Source organism: Typopeltis vanoorti, chromosome 3 (genome assembly GCF_054136105.1).
Source record: "Typopeltis vanoorti isolate ZY-2024b chromosome 3, IOZ_Tvanoo_1.0, whole genome shotgun sequence".
Taxonomy (NCBI): domain Eukaryota; kingdom Metazoa; phylum Arthropoda; class Arachnida; order Uropygi; family Thelyphonidae; genus Typopeltis; species Typopeltis vanoorti.
The window spans coordinates 146100949-146113862 of record NC_143551.1 but is presented as its reverse complement, the minus strand read 5'-3'; the positions used below and the strand labels follow the sequence as shown (position 1 = coordinate 146113862).

Sequence of the window (12914 nt, the reverse complement as noted above, 5' to 3'; positions counted from 1 at the left end):
AATTTTACCTTTTTAATGGCAAAATCATGTCCATAGTAGGTTCAACTGTTAGCAGTATCACTATACAAGGATGCTATTATGCAATGCCACTGTTTTGTAATTGTTTGTTAATTGATTTTATTAATATTACTTATGTGTAACTCGTTTTTAATATACCACCGTGAGTAAATGCATTTAATCATAGTAATAACTGTGAATATATATACTACACAGAAAAAATATGCACTAAGTAATTTATTTTATAAAATATGTACAACAAAAAATATTAACATGAAGCTTGTAAACTTCATCTCTGTCCACATAAACAGTCCAAAGTAAGTTACACTATAAATTAAAAATGCCAAGAAATTATATTGTAACTTATAGATTAAACATCTTTAATTTATAAGTTACACTTTCTGGAATGTAAGTATTTTTAGGAAATGCAGAGTCACTATTACAAACATATAAGATCCAAAGAAATAATTTATTACAGTGAGTCCACATTATGCTTGCTATAGTCAACTGCACATCTTAATTTTGGCACTAAAATATATATACACTCTGCAAAATTATTCTATTCAATTTAATATTGTACCGTAGACTCTCGACTATCCAGCCTAATGTGGCGGAAGGGCAGGCCGGATAACACGAAAGCTGGATAGGCCGGAGTTCTAGCCCTACCTTTTCACACAAATGTGAAAAGGTAGGCCTAAGATGAAAGAGTCAAAACTTACAGTTTTTAGTTTTTGAAAAAGTCCTTGATAGATGACTGCTTCACCCTTTTAGCCCTCTTCCGCGATGCAATGTCCCTCCGCTTACGCAAACAGATGATATTAGCTGGCGTTGCTTCCTCCTGCTCACTAATGTACTGCAGCGCTGCCTCAATCGTCTTGAACCCTTCCGAATGTGGGATGAGATTTTTCCTGTCATCTAAGGATGCCTCCTCCTCTTCTTCTACCCCATGTCACTATTTCCACAATATCGTTGTCAGTTATTTCATCAACTTGGTCGTTTGACATCCATTCTGTAATGTCCTCTGCATTGACATCGTCACAGCTCGGTACATTTTTGAGCAATGAAACAAGTTTATCGTTTTCATCTTCCACTTCGGTTTCACAGAAAGGGTCAAGGTTAAAATGTTCACCTTCATGGTCCAAAAGAATTTTCCAAGACTTTACAAGTGATATGTTTCAAATCTCTTCCCATACTTCAGCCAACCACCTTATGACATCTAGCAAGTCAATCTTTTTCAGAGTGGTTATGCAGTCTATCATTATTATCAATTGCTGATATCAACGAACTGAGAAGACGCCGACGATACTTTTTCTTTAGCATTTCAAGGATGCCCTGGTCCATTGACTGACAACCAGCAGTCACATTGGGTGGTAAAAATAAAGCTTTGATGTCTCCATCTGTGAGTTCGTCATTGGCAGGATGCGAAGGTGTGTTGTCAAGAAGTAGCACAGCTTTTCTTGGCAAATTGTTGTCTTTCAAATGTTTTTCTACAGTCGGTACGAATTCATTTCGGAACTACGTTTAAAAGATTTCTGAATACATCCATGCTTTCTTTTGATGTGTTAATATAGGGGGTAATGATTCCTGATTTTTCAGTTTTTTAAAAGCTCTAGGTTTCTTTGATTTTCCTATTAACGTAAGCCTAAGCTTGTGGTTTCCACTTGCATTACTGCAAGCCAAGATGGTGACTCGTTCCTTGCTTTTCTTGTATCCTGGTGCAGTGGCTTCTTTTTTTGATGCAAGTGTTTTTGTAGGGAGCATCTTATAATTTAAACCGGTCTCATCACAGTTGTACAACTGCTCCCTAGAAATTCCCTCCTTTTCAATAAGCTTAAAAAGAGTCTTCGAACAAAGGTACACTTCTTTATCAGCAGATAAAGCCTCCCCACTTATGGTAATCTGGCGAATACTGAATCATTTTTTCCACCGATCTAACCATCCATCACTGGCATTAAATTCTGAATCTTCTCCTTCTACATGTATTTGTTGCTTAAATTGCAATGCTTTTTCCTGCAATATCGGCTCAGTAACAAGCAAGCCTTTTCCTCTTAAGTATTCATGCCACAAAAATAAAGCTTCCTCAACTTCTTTATGCTTACCTTTCAGCATCGTTTTTCTTACTTTCATTCCACTTCCACTAGTTTGGGCAGCACACCACTTTTCAATTTCTGCTCGATTTTTCTTCCAGTCTCCAACTGTATGGACTCCTACCTCCGTAGCAATAGTTTATGCTGTTACCCCAGAGGCTAGTCGCTTTATAGTGCATAGTTTCTCCTTCATAGTCACTACAACCTTTTTTCATTTATCACCCATTTCGTAATCTTTAATAAAAAAAACAATGAAGTGCACCAAACAACAATTTACTAACATAAATAGGAACAGTGGCAAACGTATTCCGTACTTGTGGACATCCGATACGCAACTAACGAAGCGGGGAAATCAGTACTTTGCATGTTTCAACTTGTGTTACGCACACGGCACGTAGGAGGATTGTAGCAGATGCCCGCTCGCAACGCCTTGGCAAAGTAAATTACAGTACGTATTCCTCATTTTATCATGGAGAATTACTGCATTATCATAATTCTCCGTGATAAAATCCGGGCTCCGGATAGTACAGAGACCGGATAGTTGAGAGTCTACTGTACTTCAAAAAATCAATTCATATTCACTTCAGAAATCATTCAATGAATGCAACAGTTCTACTCTACTCTTTCAAAATATGTCCAAATATAAGGAAGCTTCAGTAACTTATCAATAGCGATGATTTTTGATTGGAAAGATCAGAGTTGAAATCCTGTCTTAGACAAGAATTAGCCTAGGTCGCAGGGTTTTTCAGCCAACAATACATGCAAAGACAGATATAGCAGACTGTGTAGATAGGATTACTCATACTGTCAAAGGATTTCAGGTTATAAAAATCCAAATCAATGACTTGGCCATTATGCCTAACATTACGGGGAAGATGTCAATGCAACAGTATTCTTCTAAATTGAAGAGTTTTTTAAAAAGTTGGATGATTAAGTGGTCCATCTTTCTTATCCGACTAACAGTGTATTGTTAAATCACATTTGCCCCACACTGGATAAATTGTATCATTTATGGACAAGATGTAACAAATAATTTTGTCTTTATGATTTGTGTTGGTGTGTATCTGGCCAACACATTCAACAACATGGAAACTATTCACGTATATTGTCATTCCAGCGCAGATGCATGTTGTTCTGGGTAGAGCAAATTAAAAATATATACATCTATTCAGCACATGAAAATCTCCAGGTATGGACTGCAACATGATTTGTAGGAAATTCATGTTTGTTATGAAGGTTTTGAGCTTTTTATTTGATAGATTGCAATTTGCAACAGCCAGCTTACAATAACATTGGGACTTAGGCAAAAACTTTTCCATAGTTCATCTGGCTTAACAGATTTTGATGAAACTTGATAACACTAAGATTAAAGTCAATTCAAGATGACACAAAGTAATAACTGAGCTCTGGATGGATGGAATTGAATGAAATTTGGTAATTTAGAACTCATACTACAATTTGTCAACTCATTTGACTAGTTTAAACTGGCCCATTTTTACTGGTACACACAAATTCGCAACAATACAAAATTGTCTTTTTTATGCAAATTCTATCCACAAAAGGTTATAAGCTTACATACACTGATGTTAATGATCTAAAGGTTCAATAAATCTTAAACATGCTACTGACTGGAAACAATAAGTAAGTAGTCAAGGACAAATTCTACAGCATATAACCTGAAAACAGTCTAATGGCTGTGATGATATAACCAAGAATGTTATTGTGAAAGCAGCCCTCTTTTTTATTATTGTATCATAACCATTTGTATATTAATTCTAACCTTTTTTTCCCCCCAAGGTGGATTTGATATTTATGAAAATCATCTTACTTATTTAAACATCTCTAGTAAATAAGCATTAAACAAATTCTGATATTTAAATTAGCTCTTTAGTTTATTAATCCTAATATTAACAATTGTTTTGCCTGAATATTTTAGCCTAACCTACCACATAATGGAAACCTCAAACAGGAAAATTATGTTGTCTTTTGCATCTACTTCATCAAAAGAAGCATCGCATGTAATTATGTCATATTGTACATTCAAAGAAACATTCTTTAGTTTCATGATAGAATTTCTTTAATAGAAATTCTATCATGAAATTATATCTCAGTCATTCTGAGATTACTTCTTTTTATGAAATTGCAATTGTTATCAACCAATAGTATACAGATAACAATACAAAAGTGACCCCTCTCCCATATAGTTTCTGATTACATTTAGAAATATGAATAAAATTTCAAGTAATTTAATGTAAGTGCAGTTTGCTAAATCTGCATCTATATGCAGGTTTTTTTTTTTTTTTTAAGCATTTACATTTGAAAATTAGGACTTAAATTCCTCAATTTAAAAAAAAAATAGTTATGTCCAGTAAACAAACTAATTACTACCATACATATAAATTCAATTAAACTTTTCTAAATTCTTTAAACTGACATGATTTACCATTTCTAATGAACATGATTCAAATTTTTAACGTGAATAATCTGATTTGAATAATGATTCCTCTATAATTATAAAGATAAAGTTCTTATTAACAAAATAATACAATGAGCATAAAATGTTTTTAGTATATAAAATACTTTACATTTGTATATAGTTCACTAAAAAAATAAACATTATATTAATCTTCAAAATGCTTGTAATCCTGTAATAGCTCTTCCAAGTACCAGAGCATGGATATCATGAGTACCTAAGAGGAAGAGTAAAAAAACGTCAATATACAAAATAACAAGTACACAGAGTGTATAAAAATCAGGTCATTCTATGTGAATATTATTAGGCACTGAGTATTCCTAGGTATTGAATTATTTCAAAAAGTAGCAATTAAGAAAAAAGTTCATTGGCTTCAACTGAATCATCAGTTTAATGAAAAAAAATTCCCTTCAAATGTAATTTTTTCAAGTATGTTACTGATTTATACTTTCTATTCATTAAAAGATTTCAAATCTTGATAACACTGAAGTTTGGTTTAGCTGGATGGCTTGTAGCAGTCTGAAAGAATCCCCCCCCCTTTCAGCAGGACTAACTTTTAGACTGGTTAATAGTAAGTTATAAAACTCGAGTTTTAATTAATGAGAATAAACTATTATTTAGATATTGGTCAAGTGTAGGTGAATAACAATTTTAATTATCAAATAGTTTCACTGGCTTATGCTGTTGGCTTCATCAGGGTACAATCAGGAAAGCAAAGAAAATGAAAATTACAAGCTAAACGTTAACTGCCATTCTATTTCAATAACAAAATAGTGCACGTGAAACAATACGCGTGTCGCAGATATATGATTTACTTCACATGGTGTATTCCGGTAACTGGATTATATATATATATATTTTTTTATAATAAGCTATATAAAACACGATGAATTGATAAAAGGCCCGACAAGTTTCGTAAGTCATTTGACTTGCATCTTCCGGGGAAAGAGGTAATATAAAAATATTTATGTAGATAAAAAGATAAAAAGGAAGATACAAAGGCCACAGTGAAAAATATAAGAGGTGTAACAGAAATAAACATTACCGAGATATGCAAAAGCCAAAGCCACTGCCCTGACAATAGCAGATTTGGAAGAAGAAGAACAAGGTATCAGAAAAGAACAAGATATTTGAAGGAAAACAGTAAGTCACAGTATCGGTCACGAAAAGAGGAGCCCACAGGACAGTATGATAGCGTTCCCTGCTGTAAGATAAATGACAAATCTGAGTGTAGTCCGATCCAGAGAATTTATGACTCATGACACAGAAACACAGTATTAAAAAATTTTCATCCATTTTCATGGTTTAAAATTTTTTCATGAAGGGGTGGGCCTTTGTAAAAATATTTATGTAGCTATAAGAAGTCTAAATATTTTTACATAAAGTTTACCAAGGTCAAGCCCAGTAAGAATTGTGACTTGTAAATGTATGTTATATGTAAATAATCCCAATGGGAATTTGTATATTGTATATTTTTAACCCAAGTTAAAAATACTTTCCACATTTATATCTCCTCCTGAGATTTTTATTTAATAAGGTTAAAACACCTTATGGTAACTTGTTTTGGTAAAATACTTATAAGCTCTGCATTACTAAATCTTGGTATTTCTAGCCTGGCTCCCACTGATGAGATCTCAATAAAGGTCGAAACCGGTCTGGGTAGTGGCCCCTTGCCTTTAATACAAAACATCATACATCCCCTTCTTGGAGATGTGTTTTGGCATTAAGGGTAAATATTAAGATTAGTGATCAGATCTTGCTCCACCTTTACCACGAGTTGCCTCGGTCTTGCACTACCTGTAGGATCAGCTGGTCTTGCATCAATTGCAGGCGCAAACTTGACATTTTGTCTGTTTGCTCACTTGGGAAAAATAGAGTAAAACCAGGTTTAAAATTGCTTGGTATCTTTAACATAATTATACCCAAGTTAAAAATACTTTCCACATCTAAATAATAGTTTATTCTCATTAATCTTTGTGGGCAAGAATTAACAATTTCGAATATAAAGTTTTAATTCTTAGACATACAGGTATATGACCCAGCAAGTGATTTAGCATACCTGCTTTCCACCCAACAGGCTGCAGGATTTGAATCCAGCTGTGGGCAATGTTTGTGAATGTCTTTAGGTGGGAGATGAATTCATCGCCCATGTGAGACCACTATCCCATTTAGTGGAGGCCTGAAGTGGCTTGAAAAAGTTCAATGTTTGATACCTAAAACAGGGTTTCTGAATTAGCTTAAAATAAAAATACAAAAAAAAAATATAAAATAAATAAAAAAATAGAAAAAATTCCTTAGTCTACCCATAGTATGAATACACTATGGATTTACATAATACTTTCATAGGTGGGAGTCAAATAAAAACAAGTTTAAAAAAATGATAAAATTACAGTTCTACTATTTTCTACTCATTCTAATCTTTTATTGGGTCAATATGTTAAAAATTTTTTTTTAAATTTTTTTAAAATTATTTTTAAAATAATTTTTTAAATAAAAAATAAAATAAAATATTCCACTGAATAGCAGAACTATAATGTGTGGGAAGGCTTATGTGTTTATCGTACATGTTGATTATTTTTAATGGTATAGATGAGAACACAGACTGATAAGAAAATACCATATTTGGCGGCGTATAAGATGCACTTTTTTCTTTGAAAATAGGTCTGAAACACAGGGTGTATCTTATATGCCGATACTTTCCAGAAAGGAAAGTTTACTTTCATTTCTGGAAATTTTCTCTGTTCTGAATTACGCAATTTCTTTCTTGCTTCCTTGCGGTGTGTGAGAGCATTCCAATTACATAGGGTTCAGCAGATGCACATGTGCTGTCATCAATGATCATAGCTGTGTTCCTGTTTGTTTAAACTTTCCAATTGTTGTCGTGGTTGTTGTGAACGGTGATAAATTTCTGCCATTAAATTTTCTCTAAATTTCTTGGCAAATTATGGCTGAAAAACGTTGGCATTGCTACAATATTGCATACAAGCTACGTGGATTGCGTATTGCTAAAGAACATGGAAACAGGGCTGAAGAGAGGCTTTTCGGGCCACCCCCTGATTTAGAAGAGGTTTCAAGTTTCTCTTCATTTAGCTCTGGAGATGAATTTCTGGGTTTTGACGAAGAAGATTAAAAGGTGGGTATTCTTTCCTAGTTAGATTAGATATTTGTTGAAAGTAGACCTACTTATTACTTGATATTTGAAATGCAGTCATACCCCGACTTATGCGGATCCAGAGTTACGCAGTTTCTTAAATGTACGTATTTCCGTCCCACTTCACGCCTCACCACTAATCATATCTTTCTGGCACCGGCCGCATTCGCCAGTGTCCCACGTGCTGTGAACCAGCACTGACGTGTTTCGCGTGGTCTCCATTCATACACGATTTTTATGGTCTACAAACCTTGAGATTGTTTAATGTTATGTTCTTGATAAAAATTTTATCACATAAAAAATAATAATGTCATCCAAAAGAAGCAAGTTCCATTCTTCTACAGTTAGCAAGAAAAGAAAAACATTGATTTTGGAAACAAAACTCAACATTAAGGATTTTGAAGGCAAAATGAAAATTTGTGAGCTAGCAAAGAAGTTCGATCTACAGGAATCCACAGTAAGAACAATCATAAAAAAAGATTTACAGATTTTGTAGGACATAGATTCTAACGAGAAATGAATTGTAGCCACAAGGCAAGGAATAAAAAAATCATTAGCTTGCTATGAAGAAATTTCACGTGACAAGAAAAAGACATTATGCCATCAGACGAATCTATTAGATTTTATGAAACCGTTGACATCGAAATAACTTTATTTTTTTATGTACGAAAAACTGCAATTATGATTATATTTCTTAAAAAATATAGGTGTTTTGTAAACCTTTGGTCCCAATTAACTAATATTTAGTATGTCTGTATATATAAATTGCATGCAAAATTATATCCCGAGTCACGCGAATTAGACTTGCGTGCTTTTGGTTGGTCCCACCTACCGCATAACTTCGGGGTATGACTGTACTGTAAATTCATAATATTCAGTGTACAAAAAAGGGGGTGCCTCTTATACGCCAGCAAATACGGTAACTATTTATTAACTTATTGCTGATATTCCATCCAACATCTTCAGAGCACAAAAACAGTTTGTCACAGTACGTGAGACAACCACAATCCAGTATAACAATGGGACTAGTTTGAACAATTGTAACATGCAACACAAAGACTAAAGGCCTAATTAGGTGGCATTTATGTTGAAAAAAATAAATAAATAAAAATAATTTTTAAAAATTTTTATTTATTTATTTTTTATATAAGGTAAATTAGTATATAAGCATTTCTTCTGTCCAATACACTAATTGCCTATTATAAATTGTAACCAAGTTACTAAATCATGACGTCCCTTTAACAAACCCATGCTGATCTCTCAAAAGATTTCCTATTCTCATCAATCCAGGTTTGTACTCTAACCAGCCTCTCAACACCTTCAATCACTACACCTGAAATACACAACTAGCCTATAGTTGGACACTGCTGACTTCGATTCTCCCTTATGCAATGGCACTATTTTTCCTTGTTTCCACTCTTCTGAGAATCCTGTTGCCAGACTTCTGCTGAACAACGATATCAAGGGCACTACTGGCTCTTTTGCACATTGCCATACTATACAATAAAATTAGTTTAAACCTTTATCCAAGTGTGAGCAAACAAAGTTTGCACCTGAAAGTATCTTCAGGACTGGGGTAAGGTGGTACAACACCAGAGCAACTCATTGCAAAGGTGGAGCAAGCTACCAACACTCCTATCTCAGTATCTAAGTAGCTTGCTCCACCTTTGCAATGAGTTGCCCTGGTGTTGTACCACCTTACCCCAGTCCTGAAGATACTTTCAGGTGCAAACTTTGTTTGCTCACACTTGGATAAAGGATTAAACTAATTTTATTATACCCTAACCAAGTGAAAAATAAACTTTCCCATACGATACATGGTCTATTATCCCACATTCTTTAACATCAAGGTTATTATAAACACTTCTCATTCTTGAACTATTAGTCTTCTGTCCTCTTTCCTATTGTTATTCAACATTACTCCTAACCCCCTAAATGAAATATACTAGCAAAATACTTACTGGACATTTCCACTATATCTTCAACAAATGTGACCACTGTTCCATCTTCAGTGACTAAAGTCAGTCTTCCATATTCACTCTTTCTTCTACTAGCAACATGACTGTAGAATTCTCTAGGGGTTTGCTTTACTGCTTTGTCCAATCTCCTTTCATTTGCCAATTATTTCTTCCTCACTACATGTGTCACCTTTCAAGCCTCTATACTCCTCATACTGCCGAAGGGTACCTCTTTCTCGGAAGTTCCTTCATAATATCATGCTTCATCCATTTCACCCCTACTTTATGTATCCTAACATTAGGAATACAATATGAAATTGTCATAATTAACTTATTTTGGACAAGGATGGCTGATTTCTCTTCCCCTTCAATGTTCTATTTCACTCTACATGTCTTAATTTGTTACCCAACCTTACCAGTTCTTTTCTAATACCCTCAATAGTGTTTGTATCTTTCATACTAATATTTTTTGCCTTCGTTCTTCTACAGTTTTACTATCTATCTTCTTCTGTCTTAATACTCTCTGCTGTGTCACTCACAGCATTTTACTATGTTTGTTATTTTCAATTTTCTCTACACTCATACTGCTTACATCGACAAACTGGATTACACAATTTGGCAAAGCTGGTGGTAAGTAAGATGGCATTGTTAGCTTTATAAGTCTTTTGAAAGTAATAGTAGTGGATAGCATTTATTTTTTGGAAACATCATCAGCAAACAACTGAATATTTCTCATTAAATCATTTCCTATATCACTGATGTACAAATTAAACAACATACGACTAAGTACCAACTGTGGTATGCCGCTAGTCTCTAGGGGTTTGCTAACCTACCTTCTCCTGGACTAAGTCTCCCATAAACTCTGCGATATCAATCCATCAGCCACCCTCTAATCCAGATCATCATATTCATCCCAATTTAATGCAGAGTTCAATAGAAGCCTGTCAAATGCCTATTCAAAGTCCAGCAGTATCACTGAAAGTCATTTCCCTTATCTAAATCCACTGTCAGTTTATTATAAAAAGTAAAGCAAACCACTAAGGCTAGACTTACTTTCACAAAGCCATGATGTCTCTTATAAAGTATCATATTCCTATCCACCCAGTTAATGCATATAACTTTTGGCCAAGTTGAGCTAACTAATGCTAAAAACTCCTTGCTGTTATTCTGAAAGCTTCTGCATTAGTATACATAATCTCCAATACCCTCTTCATCCCATAACCCCACTTTATACCTTGTGTTGCTTAGCCCACTAAAAGTTAAGAACCTAGAGAGCTACATTCAACATCGTATGATCACTCTCCTACTTACTAACCTCTAAGTTGACTGGTGGATCCACACTAACCTGCACTCTCCCCCCCCCCCCCCCCCCCAATCATTCTAATTTCCCTGACTCTGCACTTCCAAACTCTCAATGAACACAATGTAATCCAATATATGGAATTCCTGTATTGGCAATTTTCTAAACAAAATTTATAAAGAAACATCTGGAAATTTATAAAAGATGACACTATTTCAGCTTTGCACAATAAACTAATACCTACGGTTTAGAAAGAATACCAAATTTATATCTCTGATAAAACAATGATTAAATAAAATACTTACCTTCATATGTATTGACTGTTTCTAAATTCATAACATGCCTAATGATGTGATACTCATCACATATACCATTTCCTCCCAGCATGTCTCGTGCCATTCTTGCTATATCCAAAGACTTGCCACAACTATTTCTTTTTAGAATTGAAATCATTTCAGGAGTATCTCTAAAATAGGTAAATAAAATTTTACTTATATGGAATTTTAAAAAATAATTAAAAACGTAAAATAAAATAAAATATATACATAAATAAAAAGTAAATAACTTGCATGGTACCACAGAAGGTTTTTCTAAAGAAGAAGTGGAGGAATTTTTTTGAGTCATTAGAACAGGCAGCTCACGAAGAAAATTCAAAAAGTGGTCCTTGTTGGAAATCAGAAGAGCAGAGTAGGAAATGAATCCCACCAGGCATACAGGGGAAAAGTTTGGAGGAAAAGGAGACAAAGCTAATAATAATGGTATATATTTACTGGACTTCTGTTGGATACAGACTAGTTATTACTAACACCATGTTTTTCAACATAAAGATGTGCACAAGTTCACATCGAGAGAAGACACAAGAAATAATTAGAGCCTCATTGACTATGTCATTGTTGATAGTGATATCATTGTGATATTCTTGTGATATCATAGTGATATTCTTGTATCCTGAATCAGAATGATTCAGGATACAAGAATGTAGAGAGGATTTGAAATTGGAAACAATTCTTACTTAGGACTAAGCAGGATAAATATGGATATCATATCAAAAAGAACAGCATGTAAGAAAGTTTTAAAAAGAATTAATGTTGTGCTGCCTTTCAATGTAAATTGTACTCACTTATACAAATATTATTGATTCTCATTTTAAGAGGAACCTGTGGCATTAGCAAATTAATTAATAAAGAAACAAGTAAAATCAGAATAATATCTTTAATTAGTAAAAGGACAGATATTTCGTACTAAAATTAATAGTACATCTTCAGTGTCTGTTACAGTAATAGGAATGGAATACAAGCAAAACGTTCAGTGGATCACCTATTAAAATACCATTGTTACCGCGTGCTAGGAAATAATAGAAAAATAACAAATTTAATCTATTAAGATAAATGGTTTTTTATATAAGATAAAAGTCTCCCAGATCTTTGAGAGAGACAGACAGTCATTTCTATTTAAATTCGGTCAGTGTAAGATAGTTTCACAACTTTCTTTGAATAAGCGTTCATATTTGAATCTGCACCTATGGAGGAGAACAGCTTTATCCCACTGGACACTATGAGTAGAGTCAATACTGTGCTGTGCCAGACCAGACTTCAGAGGTTTGTTATAATCAATATAATATTGATGTTCTTTTATTCTTTTTTCCAAAGAATGGCCAGTTTGTCCAAAATAAGAGATATCACATTTGCAAGATATTTGGTAAACGCCAGCCAAAGATAGAGAAGACAGTTTATCCTTTGTAGAAGATAATAAAGAAGAAATTTTGTTGATAGGAATATATGTTGGAATCAATTGATACTTTTTCAGAATTCTACCTATAGGTTCTGAGATTCCTGGACTGTACGGAATAGGAACTCTGTGGACTGTTGAAGAAGCTGTAGGTATTGGAACATAAGAGCCAAGTATCTGTTGGATTTGATTGGAGTTGTAATCATTTGATTCCATTAAC

The 12914-nt window shown here is 33.9% G+C and overlaps 1 protein-coding gene across 1 annotated transcript in view; it reads right to left on the bottom strand.

The window, feature by feature from the left end:
• Positions 1-216: 216 nt before the first annotated feature.
• LOC150108638 (glutaryl-CoA dehydrogenase, mitochondrial) overlaps positions 217-12914 on the bottom strand; it is a 74472-nt gene continuing 61774 nt past the window's right edge. Inside the window, exons 10-11 of the mRNA XM_090390904.1 lie at positions 11272-11432; positions 217-4774 (exon numbers count right to left, since the gene is read on the bottom strand). Coding sequence (XP_090247030.1) covers positions 4713-4774; positions 11272-11432 — 223 coding nt within the window. The 3' untranslated portion in view covers positions 217-4712. The remainder of the gene's footprint in view (positions 4775-11271; positions 11433-12914) is intronic.